The 26,587-nt window shown below is 37.7% G+C and overlaps 2 protein-coding genes across 3 annotated transcripts; one reads left to right on the top strand and one right to left on the bottom strand.

The window, feature by feature from the left end:
• The first annotated feature begins 248 nt into the window (after positions 1-248).
• On the top strand, positions 249-20,372 carry LOC124645616 (eukaryotic translation initiation factor 2-alpha kinase 1-like). Of its 2 annotated transcripts, none has more exons than XM_047185415.1 (3): positions 249-552; positions 18,191-19,542; positions 19,898-20,372. In XM_047185415.1, the coding sequence occupies exons 1-3, from the start codon at positions 492-494 to the stop codon at positions 20,228-20,230; spliced, it is 1,746 nt and encodes a 581-aa protein (XP_047041371.1). In that variant the 5' UTR covers positions 249-491; the 3' UTR covers positions 20,231-20,372. The 2 variants fall into 2 exon arrangements, with proteins under 2 accessions (XP_047041371.1, XP_047041370.1); XM_047185414.1 differs by lacking the exon at positions 249-552 and adding an exon at positions 1,974-2,278.
• Positions 20,373-20,421: 49 nt separating this feature from the next.
• LOC124645709 (uncharacterized protein DDB_G0284459) lies at positions 20,422-26,219 on the bottom strand. Its single transcript, XM_047185566.1, has 6 exons — positions 26,211-26,219; positions 23,333-25,783; positions 22,905-23,102; positions 21,706-21,847; positions 21,111-21,323; positions 20,422-20,709 (listed from the first exon to the last, which is right to left on the bottom strand). Exons 1-6 carry the CDS (start codon positions 26,217-26,219, stop codon positions 20,621-20,623), a joined length of 3,102 nt encoding a protein of 1,033 aa, XP_047041522.1. The 3' UTR covers positions 20,422-20,620.
• Positions 26,220-26,587: the final 368 nt, after the last annotated feature.

The following is a 26,587-nucleotide window of genomic DNA, read 5'->3' as shown; positions in this document are numbered from 1 at the left end:
GAAAATATGTTTTGTTTCACGCAAGAAAATGATCATCATTACAGAGATCTCAAACAAACTTTTTACTATACTGAAAATTGCTGTTTTCACATATGCATAGATACATACCACACATCAGAACCCATCCTGGAAATGGATTGAGTAAAATAAATATTTTTTTATGAAGATTGATACGAATAAATCAGAATACTGCTTTAATCTTGGTGACATTGACGTTTCCTTAGTGTCGTGTCTAGTGTTCTACATTGTTCTACGTTGTCTATAGTCAGTTTTGTGGACAAGAATCGAGTGTGTGAAATTCGCTGTAGTTTTATTTTAATTATTATAGTTAGCGTAAATATCTGGCATTCTATTATTTTGTAGTGAAATCAGAAATTAAAAATGTCTCGTAACTGAGTAAGATGGCTTTTCGAGACTTTAACGAATTAAAGTCTTGGCTGATGTATACTGATCAATGAAAATTGGAAAAGGAAAAAAAATATATAAACACCATGGATAAACAGACTCAGGACAAGTGGAACGCCTTAGCGACTATAAAATCCTTTGATTTAGGTAAGTAATTAACCTTCAAAAGCTTAACTATAGTTTTAGAGCTACCTGCTGGCCTGTTGTTGAATATAATTAACAAAATAGATTAGCCTTGAGATTCACGTTTGTTGAACGTAAAACACGTAGGTCAATACATGTACGTCACTATCAATAACTGTAGAAAGCATATCATCAATCAAAGTAGGCCTACAACCTTAAGGTTACATCAACAGACCAACCTTTATATAATAATTACCTTCTTATAGAAGTTTATAAATGTATCTGCTCCCATAAACTAACATGATGAAATCTGGGTAATAATTGCCTGCACAATTTAAAAATAGAATTATTGTCATAGGTTTTACTCTAAATGAGGTCATTGAACTTGACGTGGAATGCCCAACTTAAACATTTTTTTAATTAATTATAATGTTGGCCGTACTTCTTAGGCAGTTGGGGGAAAGAAATTAAAACCAGTTTTTATGCAGATGCATGTTGTTAAAATATATTTATACAATGTAGGTATGTAATGTATTGTATAACCTTGTTCATAATACCCTTTAAAGAGGTTAGATTTCTACGACTTGCATACATGACTGTGCATTGGATATTTAATTTAAATAGTGAATATACTTTTACCATCCATGTATGTATATCAAACAAAGTCTGCAAGGATATCATGATAATCTTGTTTATTATGCCCTGTAAAAAGAGGGAAGTTGTCTAGGTTTTGTAGATCACTGCATTTGGGTTGTTTTATTTATATAGAGGCACCAACTTTCTGCATCAATAGATAGACATGTATCATTTATTGTTTAATTTCTACAGACAATAATGTAAGCCACAGGTAAACCTACCCAAACATCGTAAATCTGAGACACCTGGTTTTTTTAATTATATTCAACTAGCTTTTGCCCGCGACTTCGTTCGCGTGGAATAGTGACTTCCGGCAGATTTTTGGTTTTTACCAATGCATGGCGCTATATGTCTGGAATAAATTTAATTTTTATATTTTTTATAATAAAAATTATCCTCTGTCTTTCTCTAGTTCCAAACTATGTCTGAACCAAATTTCACACAATTTGGTTCAGTAGTTTAGGTTCGTAACGTATCGTAAACGTATCGCACATGGATTTCCTGCGTTTGTTTTTCTGTCAAATTCATTCATTATTTATATGACAGTGACATTTTACCATAAATGCGAAAATATGTTTTGTTTCACGCAAGAAAATGATCATCATTACAGAGATCTCAAACAAACTTTTTACTATACTGAAAATTGCTGTTTTCACATATGCATAGATACATACCACACATCAGAACCCATCCTGGAAATGGATTGAGTAAAATAAATATTTTTTTATGAAGATTGATACGAATAAATCAGAATACTGCTTTAATCTTGGTGACATTGACGTTTCCTTAGTGTCCTAGTGTTCTACATTGTTCTACGTTGTCTATAGTCAGTTTTGTGGACAAGAATCGAGTGTGTGAAATTCGCTGTAGTTTTATTTTAATTATTATAGTTAGCGTAAATATCTGGCATTCTATTATTTTGTAGTGAAATCAGAAATTAAAAATGTCTCGTAACTGAGTAAGATGGCTTTTCGAGACTTTAACGAATTAAAGTCTTGGCTGATGTATACTGATCAATGAAAATTGGAAAAGGAAAAAAAATATATAAACACCATGGATAAACAGACTCAGGACAAGTGGAACGCCTTAGCGACTATAAAATCCTTTGATTTAGGTAAGTAATTAACCTTCAAAAGCTTAACTATAGTTTTAGAGCTACCTGCTGGCCTGTTGTTGAATATAATTAACAAAATAGATTAGCCTTGAGATTCACGTTTGTTGAACGTAAAACACGTAGGTCAATACATGTACGTCACTATCAATAACTGTAGAAAGCATATCATCAATCAATTATAGACCTGACTCTCGCATCAGAGAGCGTAGCGGAGCTAATCACAGGATGGCATGTCTCTAAGGAGGCATCTTGCTCAGACCACAGATGGATCCGCTTTGACCTACAGGTCTGTATACAAGAAACACCACCGAAACGGAACCCACGCAATACGGACCGCGCGACGTACACCCGTACGCTCAGCACCAAACTTGCGCAACTCGGGGACCCTACAAATTACGTGGACACAGAACAAATTGACGAACAGGTAAGCTACCTCACACAGTCAATGATAGACAGCTATCAAACAGCCTGCCCCGAAACTGCATACCAGAAAACACCAGGGAAACAACCATGGTGGGGTGCGGAACTAGAACGCAGGCGTAAACAAGTGAGAAAAACTCTAAACAGAGCAATGAATACATGTGCCGACGAGGATTGGGACGACTATAAGGCGGCCAAATCAAGGTACAAGAAATGCATCAGATTCCGAAGTACCAGGGGATGGCGCAAGTTCTGTGGTAACATCGAGTCCTGTCAACAAGCAAACAGGGTAAGGAAAATCCTAGCACAACAAAACACACCTGGTCTGGGCACTCTCCGAAAACCAGACAACACACATACCACATCGCCGGAAGAAACGAAGCGCGTCCTAATTGAGACCCACTTCCCAGGATGCGTTTTCACGCAAAATGTAGAATGGCATGAGGTAACACAAACACCAACTGAAGAAGATTGGTCATACGCACAAAAAATCGTCACAATGGAAAAACTCCATTGGGCAATTCAAAGCTTCCACCCATACAAAGCAGCAGGTCCGGACGGAATCTTCCCAGCGCTCCTGCAATGGGGAGGACCATACATCTCATATAGACTATTAAGACTAATGAGAGCATGCCTGGCTTTTCGATATGTCCCCAAAAAATGGAGGGAGGTCAAAGTAGTCTTTATCCCAAAGCCAGGTAAAGGAGACTACACAAGCGCAAAATCTTACAGACCAATCAGCCTGACATCCTTTGCTCTAAAAACCCTGGAAAGGTTATGTGAGCGAGAGCTGAGGGACGGTGCGCTAAGAAACAACCCCCTGCATCCGAATCAGCACGCATATAGCTCGGGGAAATCAACAGAATCAGCGCTTCATCTGGTAGTAAGCCGGATAGAGGAGGCAATAGAACAAAAAGGCATCTGCCTTGGCACCTTTATAGACATTGAGGGAGCCTTTGATAAAACAAACTTCGTTAGCATAACAACGAGTTTACTCAGACACAGAGTTAACCCGATGCTAACTGATTGGATCACAAACATGCTCAGCAAACGCGTGGTACGCTTTGAAGATGATGACAAATCAGCACTAATAGCCAGAGGATGTCCACAGGGAGGGGTACTGTCCCCGCTCCTGTGGAATCTAGTGATTAATGATCTCATCACAAAACTAAACGCAAACCACGACTACACAATAGGTTATGCGGATGACCTTGCCATCCTCATCTCAGGCAAGGTAACTGACACTATCTGCAACCTTACTCAACAGGCCCTACGAATCGTAGAACAGTGGTGCAGGGAATTTGACCTTTCAGTAAACCCCACCAAGACTGAGTTAGTCATGTTCACAAACAAACGAACGTTGGGACCGTACAAACTACCTAAACTCTTCAATACAGAACTCAAACTATCCAACGAAGTCAAATACCTTGGCGTCACTCTGGACAGTAAGCTGAAATGGAGTAATCATATAGACAATAAAGTAAACAGAGCCAGCATTACCTTTTGGCAATGTAAGAAAATGATAGGGAAGAAATGGGGCTTATCCCCTAAGATAATACTATGGCTATACAAAACAGTGATCCGCCCCATGATCACTTACGGCGCCTTAGTCTGGTGGCCCAAAACCGACCAAACTACAGTCGCAAATAAACTGGCGCGAGTCCAAAGACAAGCCTGCATGGCAGCCACAGGTGGCATGAGGACAACACCAACGGCAGCGTTGGAAGCCATGCTAGGTCTGCCGCCGCTGAACCTCTTTGCACAGCAAGAAGCAGCAATGACGGCTCTAAGACTCAAAACCCTTAATCTCTGGAGCAAGTTGCCTACAAAACACACAACTATACTAAACAATCTTTATGCAGACTTTCCCATTATGCAGGCTATAAACGACCGCATACCCAAAGTCTTTATATTCGATAAGAAATACAGGATCCAACTTTTTGAGGATCATCGTTACGAGGGACATAATCCCAAAGAACTAAGAATTTTCACCGACGGATCCAAAACAAGCACCGGCACAGGTTCAGGCATCTTCTCAGAAGACCTAAACATACACATATTCACACCCCTAGGAGTACATAATACAGTATTCCAAGCTGAATGTATAGGCATCTCCCTAGCGGCCGAAGCAGTCATAAAGCGGGAAGTAACCGGTCACTCTATCCGAATACTCTCAGATAGCATGGCAGTAATACAGGCCCTAAGCAAACACTGCGCAAACTCCGGCCTTATACACGAGTGCCACCAACGGTTAAACAAGGTAGGCAGTTTAAATAACATAACCATTCAATGGATAAAAGGACACAGTGGCTCCCGAGGCAACGATGCAGCGGATGAGCTGGCGAGAAGGGGATCAGACCAAACAGCAGTAGGACCAGAACCCATACTGCCACTCCCCTTCGGCCACCTACGAACACTGGTAAGACAGCGTACTAGGCACAAACACAACCACCTCTGGACTAACCACAGCGCGTGCAGGCAGGCGAAGATGGCCCTCCCGACCATCAACGATCGCCTCACTAAACAGCTGATGGGCCTATCAAAGCAGAATTTACGTAAGTTTACGGCAGTTCTAACTGGACACGGCTCCTTCAATAAACACCTCTATGTTATAGGAGTTACAGACAGTCCCTTATGCAGAGCCTGCATGGGGGAAGAAGAAACAGCGGCACACGTGCTACTAGACTGCCCTGAAACCGCCATATACAGGGCTAAGTACTTCGGTAACCCAGGTACTATCCAAGAGATAGTCAGCAGAATTAAACCTCTGCTGGCTTTTCTCGAGGAGTTGGGGTGGATCGAGTGAATAAACACCCATTATCACCCTCACACGCAAAATACGCGCTTTGTCGTGGAGTTGCGGAAACCAGCCCGAGTAATCTAATCTAATCTAATCTAAATATCATCAATCAAAGTAGGCCTACAACCTTAAGGTTACATCAACAGACCAACCTTTATATAATAATTACCTTCTTATAGAAGTTTATAAATGTATCTGCTCCCATAAACTAACATGATGAAATCTGGGTAATAATTGCCTGCACAATTTAAAAATAGAATTATTGTCATAGGTTTTACTCTAAATGAGGTCATTGAACTTGACGTGGAATGCCCAACTTAAACATTTTTTTAATTAATTATAATGTTGGCCGTACTTCTTAGGCAGTTGGGGGAAAGAAATTAAAACCAGTTTTTATGCAGATGCATGTTGTTAAAATATATTTATACAATGTAGGTATGTAATGTATTGTATAACCTTGTTCATAATACCCTTTAAAGAGGTTAGATTTCTACGACTTGCATACATGACTGTGCATTGGATATTTAATTTAAATAGTGAATATACTTTTACCATCCATGTATGTATATCAAACAAAGTCTGCAAGGATATCATGATAATCTTGTTTATTATGCCCTGTAAAAAGAGGGAAGTTGTCTAGGTTTTGTAGATCACTGCATTTGGGTTGTTTTATTTATATAGAGGCACCAACTTTCTGCATCAATAGATAGACATGTATCATTTATTGTTTAATTTCTACAGACAATAATGTAAGCCACAGGTAAACCTACCCAAACATCGTAAATCTGAGACACCTGGTTTTTTTAATTATATTCAACTAGCTTTTGCCCGCGACTTCGTTCGCGTGGAATAGTGACTTCCGGCAGATTTTTGGTTTTTACCAATGCATGGCGCTATATGTCTGGAATAAATTTAATTTTTATATTTTTTATAATAAAAATTATCCTCTGTCTTTCTCTAGTTCCAAACTATGTCTGAACCAAATTTCACACAATTTGGTTCAGTAGTTTAGGTGTTGAGAAAAGACAGTTACTATCAGTTACAGTTACTTTCACATTTATAATATTAGTAAGGATTGCATATTACTATCTGTACACTATGGTATTGTTAAGGTACATTTAGAAATGGACAAACAATAAGAGCTAGATCATTCTTTTATAACATTATTTCCACATTCTTTCATTATTCTCTCTAAGAGAATTGTATAAATTTAAATAGAATAGGCATTCAATCACTCACGCCTATAGATATACCTTAATTGAGCCACCATTAAAACATCCATGTTCACCGATAGGTAAACATCCATTTCTCTTAATACAACTGTTTGAAAATTTAATGCGTAAATTAAAAATTGAAAGCAGTTTTACAAAACCAGATGTTTACATTGCCAATGAAGTTACTGACTGACTATGCAATAATCACATGGTATTTCACGTGTTTACAACACAGATTAAACTCAGATTATGACAAAGATCAAATAGCTATTGTTTTTGTTAGTAAATCAAAGAAATGATTACTAATATCAATATGTTATCAGATAACGGAAATGATGTGACTTACTTGCAGCTTTTGAAATGTTATTGTTTTATTTGGTAATGAATTTTGATCATCGTCATCCTGCGAGCCTTTTTCGTCTAACCGTATTCAGCTGAGTACCAGTGCTTTGCAAGAAGCGACTGCCTATCTGACTTCCTCAACCCATTTACCCGGGCAACCCGATACCCCTTGGTTAGACTGGTGTCAGACTTAATGGCTTTTGACTACCCGTAACGACTGCCAAGGATGTTAAATTAGTCATGATCTGCTTAGCCTTTTCCCAACTATATTGAGGTCAGCCAGGCTTACCAGTTGTGATGAGTGTTGTGCAAGATCAAGCCAGTGTGCTACTTGGAGCAATTTCACAACTTTGTTTCCTGGGCATCCCAAAACCCCTGAGGAAGACTGGTTTTCAGGTTTTGGCTTCTGACTATATGTTAGAACTGAAAGATGGTCAAATGACTCCTATTACAGGGTGTCAATATAATTTCTTGGCCATTTATTTAGCTCTTTTTTAAATATTCAAAATAATTTTACTCTATTTATCGATCTATTTAATGCTTATATTTAGCATTGTATTCTTATGTTGGCAATGTGCCTATTCATACTGAAAGATTTGTTTACTGACCCAGTTAATTGATGTTGTTTAAAACTGCCAATTATTTAAACTAAACTAAAATTTATAAATAAACGAAATATATTATTTATTTATCATTTGCGGTTAACGACACATGGTATAGTTATACCAGCCGTGATCGGAGTAGGTACCAGGGTCTTTTCACTTAGTACATTCTTAACTTCTATGGACAAAAAGACTCTGGCAATACTTTCCTCTCTTCTCAACAGATGGCGTATGTGTCGCTTACTTGATTTTATTGAATTTTATAAAAAATAATAATAATGATTATGTTTAAGTACTGAAGCTTACCTTTTAGATTAAATGAAAAAGAATATAAAATAAAATAAAGAAAAACAGTATCAATTTTACTTTGTAGCAACACTGTAAGAAATTGGTGTAGAATCCGTTTCTTTTCATGCATATTAAAACAATTCCAAGCTGTTTATTTCTTGATGTATTTGCCTTATTTCTGTTTGGTTCTTTTTATTTTATTTAAATCAATCTTAAGATTTACTAATATAATCATCCCCGTCCGTCATCCCTCGTTACATTGCAAATTTAAATGCAAATAAAATATTAGTACATATTTATGAAAATAGAGATAGAATGGAACGTCGCCGGTGGCTAATACGTCCATGTTGCTTTTTTTCCCGTCATTGGCGATTTGTCAATACTATCGTGTTTTTCTCACCTTTGTTATGCGTTTTGAATTTTCAATCTTACGACCTGGCTTTGTTTTATGGACTTTTGTGACTGTGTTTTATTCTGTTTACCTGTGCTCTATCCTGGACTTTGACGACCGTACCTTGTTTTTTTGCAAACCGGCATTGATTTTTGGATTTCGATTTTCTACAATGACATCGGAAAAGAAATGTTGTGTACCGAACTGTGGTAAGAAATTTTGTAATATAGTAGTCTTTTTTGGCTTCTACTCTTTTTTGTATTAAAGTTTAAATTTTATAACCTAATAACATAATTCATAACCTTTGCTCCGTTGACAAATTATTAGGTTAATTAATAAACCAATGGTTCACAATACCAGCTACTTCAGAACGAAATTCCACGTGGTCGGAAACTAATCCGTGCTATGTGGTTTAAATTGCACCAGCTGTCCCCCGCGGTTACGGTCAGTTGGTCGTCTTAGGCACTCACATCTTAAGATTTTCTTATGGCTTAAAGGTTGGTTGTGTAGCCTCGGGGCGCTATGGAGCAAGGACTTAGAAAAAAAAACGTTTTTTTTTTCCGTAAATTTGCCAATTTTTTTGCAGTATCGGGTTGACCTTTCCGAGTTATGGGCATTTCATTTTTGTTATTTTTGAAAATGGTTTATATTTCCAAAATGGTAGCTCGGATAAGATCGTTTTCGGGAAAGAAATTGTTGCTGTACTCAAAAGTCATGACATCGTGTAAAAAAAACCCAGCAAAATTGAGAAAAAAAAAAACAACATGATAAAAATTCTAAGTGTCGGTCGTCGTTACAGCTAGAGCAACCATTTTGGAAATATAAATTTTATTCAACTCGTATTTACATTTTATATTTAGATTTACTTAAAAACTATTCTTTTATCAAACCTAAAACTAAAAGGCATAAAAAAGAATCGTCCCCATCACTGTCGACTAGGAGCGTGCCCAAGAGGCTGACAGCATTACCTCGTTGGATCGCCATGCTGATCCTTTGTCCAAGGTAATAGCCAGCCTTTTGGTCACTTGAAGCGTCAGCCAGCCGCCTAGAGTGTTCTTTAAATAGAATGTGGGCACTCGGACCCATTTGAAATATAAATGGTTTTCGATAAAATAAGAAAAACATAAATGGCCCATAACTCGGAAACAGTGCATTGTAGGACCATGCTTCTCAGATCGTAAATGGTTGCTACAGACAAGGTCAAACCGAAAATCGGCAAAAAAATCGGTAAGTTTTCGAAAAAAAAGTCTTAAAACCTTTTTTTTTTGTTTTCTTTGCTGCTCATAGTGCCCCTAAGCGTATACTCCAACTCCTACACTCCGCCCCTAAGACGACCCACTGACCTAAACTTAAATCTGGCTATCATATTAGATATTTTTAAATTTAGTATTACTTAACATAATAAAATACCTTCCTACTTAATATTTTCTTTCAGGTTCGGAAAAGGAAATCCTGCACAAATTCCCTAATCCTAATAAAGATCCTGAACGCTTTCGAACTTGGATTTACAACATTGGAGGTGACATTCTAGCCTTAGAGAATGACATAATCTTTAAACGGCGTCGAGTATGTCATTTGCATTTTGAATCACATTACCATACAAGGAGCAAGTTTCTTAGTGCTGATGCTGTACCTCGACTTGGTTTACCTGGTAAAAAGTTTTTCAATTGTAAAATATTTATACATAAAAGTAAATATCTTTTAGTTCAACTTTTTAACCAATTTTATAAAATTACAGGACCCTTTATAAGAAGACCACCTCTTATGGACTTAACAAACCAAGGACACAACATTATTCCTGCTGAAGTTATTCCACCTCAGGCATCTACCTCTAGAAGTAACAATCCTGATATTCTTCCACCTCAAGAATCTGAACAAACTATCTCTAATAGGAAAATCAGTAAGTGTAATTTCTTTGTTGTTGATATTAAAAACCAGATTATATGCCATTTCATATTGGTATATGCATTTGCACCATTGTCATGCATATTTTACTTACAATCTTGTGATGATGTAAAGGAGATGGCCAAAAAAACACCCAGAGTCGACAGAAACTTCACATGCATCATTAGATTCAGTATAATGTGTGGATTAAAAAAAGTATGTCATATCACCCAAAAACCATGGGGTTCTCTTTTTATGATGGTTTTTCGATCAAGAATTTAGGTCACGAAAAAGTTTACCTTTACTGTTTGCTGTTTGTTAGAAGTTTACGATTTGCAAAATTATTTTTTTGTTAGATAAGGTATACTTCCCAGATATTCCCATAGTCATCAGGTCCGGATCTGATGATGGAAACCCTGAGAAATCGAGGGCAACTTACGAAAGTTGTAGGCGTAAATAGGGTAAAAACTTGACACTCAGGTGTATGTCTACTAGCACTGTACAAAAGTGGAGGCTTAAAGTTGACTTGATGATGGAGACCAGAGAAGATCGAGGGAACTCGACGACTGAATATGTAAACTACCTCGTGTTTGGGCTTATATTATTCGTATTGACGAGAACTTTCCACTAATGCGGATAGTGACAACTATACTTGTCACTAAAGAACCAAAAATAAAACTTTTTACAAAAACACTGACTTCTGGGCAGATGCACCTAATAATAGTTTTTTTATTAACCTTTGCCAGTTATAAAGGTTGCACATAACTGGAAAACCTCTCCAAGTATATAAGGTCGGTGCTTAATCGTTTCTGGAGTGGTTCATGTCAATAGTGCAATGGGTAGGGGTCAAACTCAAGACCTTTTAGTCACCAGGCAAACTCTGTAACTATGGGGATATTACTATTGGCTTGTATAATGTTAGTATACCTTGTTTTTTTATGTATCAACATAAATTCAACATAACCTATTTTTGTGAAAATATGATATAGCTCCTATACCCCATGGATTTCAGGCTGGACTTTTTGGCACCATCAAAGATCTATCATAATGAACCCATTGGTACCCATTTCGTTGCTGTCGATTCTGGGTTTTTTTACTAATTGAAAATTTGGCCATCTCCTTTATTCATTCCTTAATGAACAAAATTAATGAACAGAGCTAATCTTAGGAAACACCTAGCTACAAAGCTGGCTTTGAACTCTGTCCAATTGATACCTTTTCATATTGATAGTTTTAGTAAGAAGGGGTAATTTTTTGATTGAGTGAGTGAATACAAACTCACTTGCCCTAATGGATGTGGAATGGTTTATTTCTGCATTTCACTATTAAATACTAGTTATGCACTATATTAATTTATTTGCTGCATTGTTGGTTCAAATTCAAATTCATTTATTCATTTTGTGAAACATGGGTGATTACAGGTGTTTTAATAGGTTAATGTGCAGACCATGTCCCGCCGATAGGCATACAAAATTATTTTAAGAAATGTCAATAATATAAAAAAATATGAGTATATTCATGTCAAATTAAAAATTGTGTCGATAAAGTCATGTAAATGTCATAAGTATTAAAAAAATATATAAATTATCATCAGAATTTGTCATTCAAATAATCCTTGACTGAATAATATACCTTGTCTTTTAGTAGCTTGAAGAGCTTATTTTTAAATTCATTACTATTCTTACTATTTCTAATATCACAAGGTAATTTATTATATAATTTAGGTGCCATTGCATAGACACTTTTATGAGCAAAAGCAGTCTTAGTAGCTATAGTTTGTATCTTATCTGAGCGACGTTGACTTTCTACATGACTAAACAAGTGCATGTTGGTTCATAAGTTAACTTACTGTTTTCAAACACATTTAGCTGACTCTTGCTTTTGTTTTCAGAAATTACCAAACAATGGGTTGACAACAGCAATGAACAAAATTTGGCAAAAGAGATTAAAAAATTAAACGCAAAAAATATCTCATATAAAATGAGATTGCAAAAAGCATTAAAACTGTCCTCAAATATCACGTTTCAAACTGCCTTAAAGAAGTTTAAGACTTTAGCTGCACTATTTACAGTTATGCAATTCAGAGAAATCTCAAAACCAAAAATGGGAAGGAGATTCACAAAAGAGGAGAAAATTATGGCTCTCAGTGTATATAAAATGGGACCAAAAGCTTACAGATGGTTAAGCAAAATATTTGTTTTACCATCTCCAGTGACATTAAGCCGAATGGTATCCAGGGCTTCACTTAAACCAGGCATTAATGAAAATATATTTAACCAATTAAAAAAAAAAATTGGCAAAATGAATGATTGTGATAAGTTGTGCACATTGATTTTTGATGAGATGGCACTCTCACCACACATGCAGTATAATCCGAAGAAAGATAGAGTATTGGGTTTTGTAAACCACAATGGTGAATCAACACGGAAAATTGCAGATCATGTTTTAGTTTTTATGATTAGAGGTGTGATGAAAAATTACAAACAACCCATTTATTATTCATTCTGCTCAGGCAGTACACCAAAAGAAATTTTGGCTGCACAAATAAAGAAAATTATAAAACAATTGCATCTAATTGGATTTACTGTTTTAGCCACAGTGTGTGATCAAGGCACATCCAACACAAGTGCCATAAATTATTTAATTGAAGAGACTAGAGGAGAATATTTAAGAAAAAATGAAGAGCCACGGAATTCAATATTTGAAATTGATGGCAAAAAAATAATTCCTCTATATGACATACCACACTTATTAAAAGGGATGAGAAATAATTTAATGACCAAAAACTTAAAATTTACTTTGGATGGTGAAGTAAAAATCGCAAAATGGGAGCACATAATGTTATTATATGAAAACAATCCTACATATAAAGGCTTAAAAATAATTAAAAACCTCACAGAAAATCACGTAAATAAAGATAAAATACCAAAAATGAAGGTGAAATATGCTTCCCAGCTATTCAGCCAAACTGTGGGAAAAACTATGGGATATTTAGCTGGTAAGTTTATACTAAAGTCTATAAAGTTCCACCTTTGCAGGCAGCCACCACAGTGTAGGTGATAAGAATCTAACTAACATCCATCTCTAATTGCATCACTGCTTATCACAGCTGCTTACCATCAGGTTGTCTCGCAGTAAAACACTGTGTTAATAAAAAATATTCAACAGATTCTTAACACTCATTGTTGTAATGTTTTGAAAAACAACATTATTTTTTGTTTAAAAAAAGCGAATTTGGTTTTATCATTTGTACTATACTCCATCTGTAGTTTAGGTAGTTAACTAAAGGTAAACAATTTTGGTATGACTTTTAATTTAAAAATAAAGTACAGCTAAAAATAATTGTAAATAGAATAACAACAATTATTTAATGTATTGGACGATTATTTTAAGCAGCAGTTTATTTGTTTAACATGTATTTGTGTAAAAAGTCCTATCAAGATTGTTTAGTTAGTTAACTACCTGAACTGATGGAGTATGCAAACAGCATTTGTTTTACTACAACTATGTTCTAGTTTGTGCTTAACTAATATTTTTGTCTGATTTCGCTTTTCAGAGAATGGCATACTACCTGAAGAAACTAAAGATACTGCAGATTTTATTATCTTTATGGATAATTTATTCGATTCACTAAATGGGAGCATGAAGAACTCAGACAACAGATCAGGAAAAGATTTGTTACGAAACGTGACACCGAAATCACAGCATCACAATGTTTGGATGCAAGCAAAAATTATTTTAAATTCCATGACATTTGTCACATCCAAAGGTAGTGCTAACACTGTTCCTAGTATCAAAAATTGGGTGAAGACTGTTGATAATATGATATTATTGAGAGAAAAATTATTTAATGAACATCAAATTAAATCATTTTGGTGCAGACATTTAAACCAGGATCCCATTGAAAACTTTTTTGGTAGCATAAGAAGTCATGGGGTCAGGAATAACTCGCCCACCTGTGATGGGTTTGAAGCTGCTTTTGCTTCTCTATTAATTAATAACATGAGCAGCAATTATTCACCAGGGTCAAATTGTGAAGAGGATTTTTGTTCTGTTCTGGCTTCATTTGATGAATTAATTTTTTCTAATAATAAAGAAGCAAAAGAAATCATCCAAGTGGACTTCGAAGATGTCAATGATATCATAATAGAAAATTTCGATTTAAAAAAACAGGATCCTAGGAAAATAGCTCAAATTGAATATATCACAGGATATATTTTGCGCAAAACCAAATCAATTTTCAAAAAATGTAAAAATTGTAATTTAAATTTATTTACTAATGATCCAGATAAAAATAGGTACTTGTTGTGTCGTGAATATAAAAAGGGAAAAAAGTATTTGTGCTACCCCAGTGAAAATTTAACTAAATGTTTTTCTGAAATCCAGGATGTTCTGCACCACATATTGCGAAAGAGAAGTCATATAGACAATTTAAAAAATTATATGAAAACAATATTATATATTAATGTCAACACTCAATTTCTGGTATGCAGTCGTCACTCCAAAGATTTAATTGAATATATATTTGATTTTTCTAGCAGATTTTTTGCATATAACTGGTGTAAATGGACCAATAAATTATTAAATGGAATTAGTACTACCAAGGATGTAGATCCAAATGATGATATTCAAAATGAGGCGTCAATATATTATTTAAAAAGACGAAGGTCGGTACGGCCTAAATAAAGTAATAAGATGTGTAAATTTGTGTTTTATTCAACGAAACCATCTAAAACAACATCCAAAAAAATAATATGAAATGAAACCCTGTAGACATGCATGCACACATGCAAAACAAATGACTACGCACACATGCACAGAATAGATGTACCTCCGTCGTTGGTCACCAGATGGCGCGTCCAGGTAGGTTAAGCTGATGACTCTATACCCTATATATTAATGTACTCTGTGGTAGGTACCGCAAACCGCGTAGGTCTGCCGAGAATGTTCCAGAATTCTATCAAGAAAACTAATATAGTCTTTATGGTTACAATCCTAAGGTTGGTTTTCGTTCAACTGATGTCTATACTACTATACGTTCAAGGAGCTTTAATTACAATACAGTTTAAACTTTATCACACTAAAATAAGGTCCATTATCGTTTCTGTAAAGTGAACCTATTGTACAGGGCACGCTAGTTTTACGAAGCCCCCTTACAGCTTATTGTTTACTTCAGATAATACAAACAACAGCTGAAGGATAAAATGTGGAGAACCTTGGGTTTTAAAACAGGAATGCATTGAATTTTTAACATAGAGTTACGTATATTTGAGCTGCCCGCCACGTCAGGTCTTTTGTAGAAAAAAAAACGGTAGAACGTTCTTACTAGGATTTCCTGAACGACTTTTTGAAGGACGTGAGCGTTGTACTATTGCTCTTTATACCTATGTGCTATCATTCTCCTACAAATAACAAAAGAACCACCAATTTTCGGATTTGGGCGGACATTCCTAGTTCAATCGGTAACCAGTTATGTTCAAAATTATATTTCATACAAACATTACGACGGATTATTCCAGAACCCACAAAAGTTCTTCCCAGTTTGTTTACCCTGTTCAGTATGAAATTATTCGTCATTCAAATTCATTGGACTCTCTAAAAACCGTTACCCCTCAAGATGCAATCGTATTGAATCATTCATTGTCAGATGTGATGCACGATACCGTTCGAATATGAAGTATTAATTTGCATTAATACTGAAGATCGACAGAAATACATCGACTTTCAAACGAAAAAGTACGAATAGTAGTACTTTAGAAAATACGCCTAGAAATTCAAGTGTTTGGTTTTCGAAACTCCAACATGAACGATAACATTGGTAATGTTGAATGTTTTCGTGTAGGAGTCGATTACTTCCACTTGGACGCTTTTAATAACTATAAGGTCCTTAACGGTTTAGTCCATAGCGTAACAATTTAAATCTAATGTGGCATTCATGTAGGCTGTTATAAGTCATCGTATTAACGTCATCCCCATTTTCTTATCAAGACAATGTGAGGAAAATAAGCAAATTTTCTTAATTTTAGCATATTTTACCTGTTTTTATTAAACGGTTTTATTTAGCTCACCCAGTTTGTTTTATTCATTCTTGGGTCAAATTTAGTAATTCAAATTTCACCCTCTTCCTGTCAACCGATTAATCTGAAATTTTGTATACACCTTTAATTCCGATGACAATACAATATAGTAATATCAATAACATTGTAAATCCAATATGGCCGCCGGCACAAAATGGCGGATAACGTAGATTTTATCAATCCCATCAATATGGGTATCAAATGAAAGGGCTCAACAAGCAGAATACAATATACTATAAAAAATTGAAATCCAAGATGGCGGCCGCTACAAAATGGCGGATAACGTAGGTTTTATCAATCCCATCAATATGGGTATCAAATGAAAGTTCTCAACCAGTAGAATACAATGTACTATATAAAATTAAAATCCAAGATGGCGGCCTCTACAAAATGGCGGATAACTTAGGTTTTATAAATCCCATCAACATGGGTATCAAATGAAAGGACTCAACAAGTAGAATACAATTTACTATAAAAAATGAAATCCAAGATGGCGGCCGCTACAAAATGGCGGATAACGTAGGTTTTATCAATCCCATCAATATGGGTATCAAATGAAAGTTCTCAACCAGTAGAATACAATGTACTATATAAAATTAAAATCCAAGATGGCGGCCTCTACAAAATGGCGGATAACTTAAGTTTTATAAATCCCATCAACATGGGTATCAAATGAAAGGTCTCAACAAGTAGAATACAATTTACTATGCAAAATTGAAATCTAAGATGGCGGATAACGTAGGTTTTATCAATCCCATCAATATGGGTATCAAATGAAAGGGCTCAACAAACAGAATACAATATACTATAAAAAATTAAATCCAAGATGGCGGCCGCTATAAAATGGCGGATAACGTAGGTTTTATCAATCCCATCAACATGGGTATCAAATGAAAGGTCTCAACAAGTAGAATACAATTTACTATGCAAAATTGAAATCTAAGATGGCCGCCGCTACCAAATGGCTGATAACAATTTTTTATCAATCCCACCAATACGGGTATCAAATAAAAGGGCTTCACAAGTAGAAAACTTTCAGTAACTCCAGCGGGGCCCAACAGGGCCAAGGCCTGCCTGGGCTGCGAGATTGTTCGAAAGAGTTACCGCGACCCTGGTACATAAAAGGCCTACGACGGAACAAAACGGTTTCTAGTCAAGAGTCTGACACTCCCTCACCGCTGCTGACCCACAGCAGGAGAGGTCATGTGATGATTTTTGGGGTTGTTAAAAAAAAAAGTATCTGGAAGGGCTATGTATTGAGGAATTAGATTGTAATAAATTGTCAGGTAAGAGACCGTGTAATAATGATACACTAAATGAATTAGATAGAATGAGGAATATTCGGTACGCATTTTCATTAAATACTAAAAACTAGAAAATAAAAAATCGGTAAAAAAACTTTTAAGTTAAACGGTTTTATCTTATGTGCACTGAAAACTAGAAAATAAAAAAATAGTTACTTACCTGTCAACCTACGTAGGTGGTCCCGGTCATATTAAACTAAAATAAAAACGTGGGGCCCCTGTGAAATCCTACCTATGGCAAAGCATATCTTTATACTTTGGTAGATCATGAGCTCGGCGTTCGCCGGTGAAGCTGCTACGGCTGATTATTGATTGTCAAAATCTCCAGTTACGATTATAGTAAGTCGATGCAATCCACACCTATTATACCTCTAGAAGAAAGTACTACAGCAATAGTTAATGGGCCCCACGTTTTTATTTTAGTTTAATATGACCGGGACCACCTACGTAGGTTGACAGGTAAGTAACTATTTTTTTATTTTCTAGTTTTCAGTGCACATAAGATAAAACCGTTTAACTTAAAAGTTTTTTTACCGATTTTTGTAGCCTAATATTCGTTTATCTAAACATGTATTATTCTCTAATTCCAGGATTAAATCGCAACAGTCACCATGAGTCAGTATTTCATCAGAGTATTCAGCATATTGACGTCATCAGCTCCGCGGCGACCACGCCCATTAGCCTTCTCGTCCAATCCCTGGTCAAGCAACTATGTTCCCTCCTCGAGAAAGACTCCTTAAGAGCCAATCAACTGTACAACACAATATGTGAGAAACTCCATAGCATGAACCTCATTGATGACTCCTATGCCATGGGAGAGTTCGAAGCAATGAGGAGTCAGTACCAACGAGCCTTGTACCAACTCGTTGCGGTGTCCAGTGGATCAGAAATACCAATAACCATCCCAGTGACTTGGCCGATAGTCCAACCGTCGTGCCTCGAGTGGTCGAGATACCATCGCGAATTCGAGGAGCTGTACTTCATAGCTGGTGGTGGATTTGGCAGCGTCTTCAAAGCTAAACATAGACTAGACGGTGTAGAATACGCTGTCAAAAAGGTTTACATAAAATCTTCAGATGTGAATTCGATCATGACCCATTTGGCCGAAGTGAAAACCATAGCGAGTCTCAACCACCCTAACATAGTGAATTACAAAGCTGCTTGGCTGGAACCCATGATAGAGTCCACAGTCAAAAAGAAGCGTAACTTCAAAATGGATACAGACACTGACGATTTTTCCATCAACTCCAACCTGATTTCATCTGCTCATCCTAACATAATCACGTCTTTCAAAACTCATAACTCTAAGGAGTTGATCAATCAGAAGAGTCTGTCAGACTTCGTAATTTCTTTCAAGAATTCCAACAGCTTTGCGAGTTCGCAAGAGGATTTGGAAGAGTCAGAATTTCAGTCTGAAGAAGACACGACAACGTCACCACAGGACGAGAATGCTCTCGCAAACATTTTCAACAGCAAGGAGTTTGAAAACTGTTCCCGAGTCAACTTAAAATGGGCGACTTTATACATTCAGATGACTTACTGCCAGCAGACTTTAAAGCAGTGGTTGGATGACAGGAACCATCACATGACAGCCAATAGAAAAGGATCTGATGACATGACACTCCATCATTGTGACTCCTCAGATTCTACATGCCTTGAATCCCCTGATTTGGCGTACCCAGTGGCCTGGACACATATTGATGTCCTCATAGACATGTTTACGCAGTTAGTGAAAGGGTTGCATTATATCCACTCTAGGGGGATAATCCACCATGACATAAAGCCTAGTAATGTGTTCGTGGCTCAGACTGAAGGCGGCGTGACAGTCCAATTAGGAGATTTTGGCCTGGCCTGTCCTTTGCAGCAGTCTCATAGTGGATTGGCTTTGGGAACGCATTTGTATGCTGCGCCTGAGCAGCTGGAGGGACAGTGTAATCCTAAGGTGAGTTTATTACATAGCTAGTAAACATTTGACACAAGTATAATTCCGTCATAGTCCTGAATTTTGTCTGTTTGAAAGCGAAGTCTCTCATTTTCTGTCATCTCGAAAAGTAGGAAACAGTTCTTTGCATTATAATATCTTTCATATAGGTAATAGGCATTATTGAATAGACGATGTTTTTTCGAGAATGTAGAAAGATGCTGATTTTACAAAGCATAGTTATTCGAAGACCTATAGTCTTAAACTTATTTACTAATTAAATTCGACCCAAATTCCATTCTTAAGAAGCCACAAACATAATACACCATAATTGAATTAGACAAATTACTGCTAATTTCTATATTATTATTTTCAGAGCGATATGTACAGCTTGGGTATAATACTCCTTGAAATGGTAGAACCCTTCAGCACCGACATGGAGCGAGTGAAAACCATAACCGACCTTCGCAAAGGTCAGATTCCTGCCCACTTGACTGCCAACTACCCCAAAATAGCCCATATCATAGGCAAGCTGGTCCAAAGAAGACCAGCAAAGAGGTTGGATACCGCCCAGCTGTTGGAAGAACTGAAGGCTTTAGCAGAAAATAAGGATGACACCATTAAGACTTTGAGGGAGGAACTAGCAGCTAAAGATGATGAGATTGCCAAGTTAAAATTGATGTTGGCAAAGTTTAATTATCAGAATTAAGTTGTTTGAATGATTGATAGCTTGATTTGAATGAAGTAAACCTTTTTGAGTGTTTTGGGAGGTTTGTTGAAGTGTACTTAAATCATTGGGATTGTGTGTGTGAAATTATTTAATTAATATACGATTAGTTTTACGGATTGAATTGTAGTTTTTTTTCTACATTTAAATCTACTTTTGGAGAATAAATAAGTTGTCATAAAAATCCAACATTATCAATTAAAAATCTTTATTTACAAAATCTAACACGCATATATAAATTATTGTCTTAAACTAACGTTATTTACAGTCTTAAAGTATATTATGATAAGTGACGCTGTCGTGCGGCTGTGGCGGCGGCGGCGGGCCGACTGGCGGAGCTTCATTGAAGCTAACTGGCTGCGCTCGCGCACGCTACACGACGGCGTCCACCGCGTGGATGACGCCGTTCGTCGCGGGGATGTTGTGCGTTATCACTTGTGCGTTGTTCACTTTGATGCGTCCTAGAAAGTAATAAGTTACAAAATATTAAATATTTTTCGTAAAATGCCTACTAAGTAATTAAATGACTATGTTAGTCTGATCTGGTAATCTAATAAAACTTTTCCACCAGATTCGTATGTGTAAGTCGGGACGTGAATTCTTTACGTTCGACCCAAATAAAGGCAACCGAAACAGTGGCCCTTCCAGTGACCTTTAAAATCGCTTTTACTACTTGTATCTCACTATGGATATGTATCTCACTATGTACAGTCAACTTCAGGTCAGTGGTAACAGTTTTATAGGAAAATCGTACTTATTACTATTGAGTTAAGGGGCATGACAGTTACCCCTGATGTGCGGTCTACCGTACATGTATCTCATTCCATATTAACTTTACATTTATATCTAAAAGTCAACTCACCAGCATTCTTCTGCAGCGTCAACGGTTTAGCGTCTTCCATAGAGTTCCTAAGCTGGTAGTACCTCATGCCGGCGCTATATAACGTGCCTGGCAACACATGCCGCGCCACTAACGCTCGCGCTCCTGCCTTTTCCGCGAATCTTGACAGTTCAGCTGGTGACAAGCGCGCGAATGCCGCGTCCGTTGGCGCGAAAACTGTGTAGGTTTTGCTTTCTGAAAGAGATAAAGAATAAGAAATTAATAGAAGTCAAAATATTGAATAAGATTGTGGGCGATGGATTTCGGGGTTTAGTGCAGATATCAGGGTATACTGTGTTATTACCGATTTGTGTTTGTGTTGCGTGATGGATGCAAACTACCGCCATTTTAAATATTTAAAACCTAATAACCTATTTAAAAGTCAAGCCTGTTTCGAAAAAAAAATATTTTTTCTAAAAAAAGTAGATACCAAGTTCCACCCATGTTCCACCAGATCACGCTTTATCATAAAGCATCCAGTGACATTATTTTTGCAAAGATACTAGGTACTGCCTAGACGTTCAGCAGTGGACGGCAATTGGCAAACATGATGATGTCTACAGCCTACTAAGCTCACCTGCAAGAGTTTCCGCAAAGCCACTAGCGTGTATGGCCTTCAGGAATGTGGTGAACCTCCTGTCCCTGTCTGCCTGTAGCGTCTGCACCAGATCGCCAACTGGTAGCGGGAACATTACGCGGTCTACTGCGTGTGCTATGCCCTGGAAAAAGAATAAGAAGATTGACTGAATCTGAATCTCTGAGATTTTGGCATTTTTCTAGAAGCAAGTGAAGAATGAAATTGGCTTTGTGCCAGGGTTAACTGAACCAGTCTCATGTTTTTTTTTTTTTTTTTTGTACCAAATCCGCCATGTTTATGGCGCCTATTCTATTCTAATTCTCTTTCATACCAGTTCTCGCTTACATGCCTCTCGTACTTCCATGCTGCATACTGTTTCTTTCTGGTATCCATCACCATACATTCTCGTGGGTGGGATTCCCACTTCTTATCTGGCTACTGTACTGATTTATATTTATTTATTTATATCAATTTTTAGGGTGAAATTTTAAGGTGCTGTTTTTTATTTCTTTTAATATTTGCAAAAATTCTCTTAGGCTAGTACATAGTTATTTACATGTTTACTTACTTAACTTTAAATACAATTTTACTACTTAGTCTACTGCTTACAATTTAAATTTCCTATGCTTCTTATTTTATACATTAATATAAAAGGAAACATAGTTTTAAGTACGTGTTTTATTTTTATTAATTACTTTCATTGCCACATTCTCGCAGTAACTAAGAAATGTATCTCTCTTTTTCCCCGACATCACCTCGCTCACAGTGTTCCTGGATATAGCGGTGTCCAGCTCACATTCCAACCTGTAGCGTTCCCTGGCAAATATTGGGCAATCTAATATGATGTGAGGAACCGTTTCCTCCGCGTTTGGGTCGCAGGCGCACAATACCAGTCTCATGTTAAATCCTGAGTAATTTATACAAAAAGTTGAAAACTCTTATTTACAAATAGAGGCGTCTGAATAATGCTTTTAACAACGTTGCTCTGTTATATTCGTTAGGCGTATGGATTCAAGATGATATATTCATGATTGTAACATTTACATATGTATTTACCTGACTTTATTTCCCATTAAAAACTGCCAGTTCACAACTCTCTGTAGTTGACAAACATTTGAATCTCCTATTTTTTTCGGAAGTCATTTGAAAATAGGTCAATAGAATGTTTATTTTAATAATAGTGTTTATTTAGTGCGTACCTGTGGTATATGAATATCCTTCTTATCATCGAGCACCCTGGCGCCGTTGATGGTGGTGACTCGGACCTCGTTCCACTCGACATCGTGCATGTCATACTGGTTGACCCTGAGCTGTGTGCCGGCTAGAGAGACGCCCGTCATCTCGTCCTGCAGGGAGCCGATGTCGAACGCTCCTGGGATCACGTGGTGGAGCAGCAACTGGAAATTTTACGGGAAATGGTAAGTGATAGAAACATCCTCCGAGCCTTTTTCCTAACCATGTTGGGGTCGGCTTCCAACTGGCTTCCAACTGACTGGTAAGTGATAGAATATTAAGTTAAAATATATAATTATTTGGATGTTACGTACCTAGTGAACAACTAGGTACAACAATATTCGACTAAGTAGTGATCTACGAACATCTGAATTAATAAGCTGTAGGTACTTACACCACTAAGCAGTCTAGGATTGTCACGGAATTTTTCCTCAGCCTTATCCGGACCTCCGAGCTGTACGAGCAGAGTTCTAAACGCCTTGTCAGTTGGCACAAAGATGGTATACGGACCCGTCTCATTCAGGATCGAGTCCAAACCTGACTGACGCAAGTACTTCGCCGTCGCAAACAGACCATTCTCCTTCAGAATGTCCACCAGCCCCGGGTTGGCTGGTGGGGTTGCTTGCCTTGCTAAGTTCAATGAGCTTCCTTCACTGATGGTTGGAGCAATCGTGCTGGAGCCAATCACAACTAAATCTTTCTCAGAGGAACGGTAAGGGGTGGTGTTGATGATCGTAGAATGAGTCGAACTCGGGAAAGTGATTCTTGGACTTTGGTTGATGCTGTTCCTACTTGAGGTGTACTCATAACTTGGGGTACTGGACTTGGTGTTGTACCTTTCGGTGCTTGACACGGTTACGGTAGACGGGAAGTGTGTCTGAGTTTGGGCGGTGCTCCTAGAAGGCTGGATGGAAGGCTGGAAGTGTGGCGTCGGTGTTGTATGGGCGATAGGGTTGGTATGGCCAGTTGATCCGTGGTTAGAAGTACTAACGAACGTCGAGTAACTTGATGGATGATGGGACGAGGCAGCGACGTAGTCAGTTGTTTCAGTTATTGGGCTGGCGGTGGTTGAGCTGAAGATAGAGTTTGAGATCTTCGTCTGTCCAGGCAACTGAATCTCACCATTCTTTATTTTCTTCAGAATGTTTTCTACTTCGGGACCTTCTTCAGTCTGCTGGCCATTAGCCTTGACACCCTTCACCTTGAATGAACCGTCTTCTTGTTCCTCAAGGAAAACGAATGTAACTTTCTTTTTGTTTTGCAGTTCACTTGGTGCCTTGACTTCTTCAAGTTTGCCGTTTTCCGCCTGTTTGATCAACTCGAAGTTTGCACCAGGTGGCAAGATACCTTTCGTCAGATCTTCAATCGAAACTCTGCTTTCCTTTTGAGGTTCAAGCTGAGCGGCTGCCATGATTTGTGCCAAGTTCGAACTGTCAGCGGTGATAGCACCTTTAGGAATTAGATTTGGGTTATTAGTCCTAATCACTTCATATTTGTGCCCGTTAAGAGAAATCTCTCGGGATGAGAAGTTCTTTTCAGAGAAGTCTGCGGGGTTTTCAGCGAGAGCTACTTTCAGTTGTTTAAGAATGTCTGGTTTCTTTAATAATTCGGCACTCTTGGCTCTCAAGCTGTCGTCGAATCCTTTAGTTTCGCTTTCCTCTAAGAGATTCTTGATTTCGTTGTACAGTTTCTGCTTGTTTCTGTCTTGTGGGGGGTTCCTAGGTTTAGGTTTAGGGCGGGGTCGGTACCTAGGAGTGGGGGGAGGAGGTGGGGGCGGGGTAGTCGTGGTCGTCGTCGTGGTAGTCGTAGTGGTAGTAGTAGGGTGCTCCCTCTCGTACATTTCAACAGCTTTCTTGAATAAATCCGTCTCATGTGGTAAAATCGGCCTTCGCCTCTCGGAATTCCTGTTATAATACTCCTCATAGCTTTCCGTCGTCGTGAAGCTTGGTACTGATTTCGTGGCTTGCTTCTTTACAAACTCCTCGTGCAGTTTTTCGACCTTTTCTTGTTGCTTTTGCTGTTGTTTCTGCACAAACTCCTGGTGCTTCTGGATTATTCTCGCCCTTTCCTGTAACTCCTTTAGCTTTTCCAAGTTCTCCTTAGATTGCTGTTCAAGAATGTCTTGAATTTGTGAAGCTTGTCCGTTAGAAAATATGGGTTGCTGGCCCAGATTCGATTGGAATGGGAGCTGTGCATTGTTTTGGTTCTGGTTGTAATTCTGAGGAGCTAGGTTCGGTGCGGGCTGAATAGTAATGGGATTCGGCTGACTGAAGATAGGTTGGTTGATAGGCTGGCTATGTGACGTCGAGATAGTGGGGAGGAAGGCTTGTTGCGTAGGCCTTTGTGGGTTGATGTTAACCGTTGCCGGAATACTTGGCTGGAAGGTAGGATTTTGCTGCAAGTGACCATTCTGATAAGTCGGTAATGTAGGAATGGGCTGTTGCAGGATATTCTGAGTTTGTTGCGGGATCTGCCTCAAGTTCTGTTGCTGCTGGAAGTTATTGTTCTGTTGCAACAGAGGTGGGTTGCTTGCTTGAGGTGTGAATTGGAAGTTACTGTTCTGTAAGGGCAAATTGTTGTTGATATTCGGGATATGGTTGTTGAACTGTGGCACGTAGGATTGTTGCTGTTGAGGAAGCTGCTGCTGCTGTGGCAGCTGTGGCTGGGGCTGTTGTTGGGGAAACAAGGATGGTTGGAACTGGACTGTTGGTGGTGGGTTTGTGATTAAAGCCTGTTGCTGTTGGAAGCCCTGAAGAGGCGAGTTTAAGCCGAATCGCGTTTGATGTTCTGTGAACCCGGGGTGTGGTAGCGTGGCCTGTCTTCTTCTGTCGTAGTCATTCTCTACCTGAAAACAACGAAAGGAAGTCGTTAATATACGAGTAAAAAATTTGAAGAATGTAATATTTACGTAAGAATTTATTGTACATTGTTTCCTCAAACCAATTAGCGATCTAAAGTTTTCAAAAGAATTTATTTCCGCCAATTAGTAGAACGGTACACACAGAGTTACAAAATACGGGACATAACAATTTTACGAAAAAAACTATAGTTAATTGACAATATTACATAAGTTTACTTATGAGTCGGAAGTGGTGTTACGAAATGTTGATTTGACCAAAAAGCTTTTTATTTATTATCACACAATGTTGTAAAAATGTCAATGCTCTCACTGATATTAAAAATGTAAACATCATAAGGCTGATTCGCACTGTCAATATGCTAAGACTTGCGATCACGGAACTGGTGAACAGAGAATTATACCTCCTACCTACTTTCGTCATGAGTTATCATCATTGTAAAACCATGGGAAACGGAATAGTTATCTTTTAACCGCATCTCAAGGGAAGCGCTTATGCACCTTAACGATTAGTAGGGCTTATATTTTGCAAAATATATCATCTTTTCTTTTAGTATAATAGTTAATATCCAATCCACGTCAAGATTAAGCTGATCAAACTTTTTTTGGCTCAGCTGTTTCCCAGCGGTAGAGCGAGAAATAAAGTTCTTTAACCCCAAAATCTTTTACCGAGGTACAATATGGACTCACCTTTACAAGAAATATGTAAAACTGAGTATTTCTCTCGGAGGTGAGAACAAAAGTTGACAATTTATACTTCGGCCGTTCAGAGAATGCGTTCCTGACACCTAT

The sequence above is a fragment of the Helicoverpa zea genome, chromosome 3, assembly GCF_022581195.2.
Source record: "Helicoverpa zea isolate HzStark_Cry1AcR chromosome 3, ilHelZeax1.1, whole genome shotgun sequence".
NCBI classification, from domain to species: Eukaryota; Metazoa; Arthropoda; class Insecta; order Lepidoptera; family Noctuidae; genus Helicoverpa; species Helicoverpa zea.
This window is presented reverse-complemented; position numbering and strand designations above follow the sequence as displayed.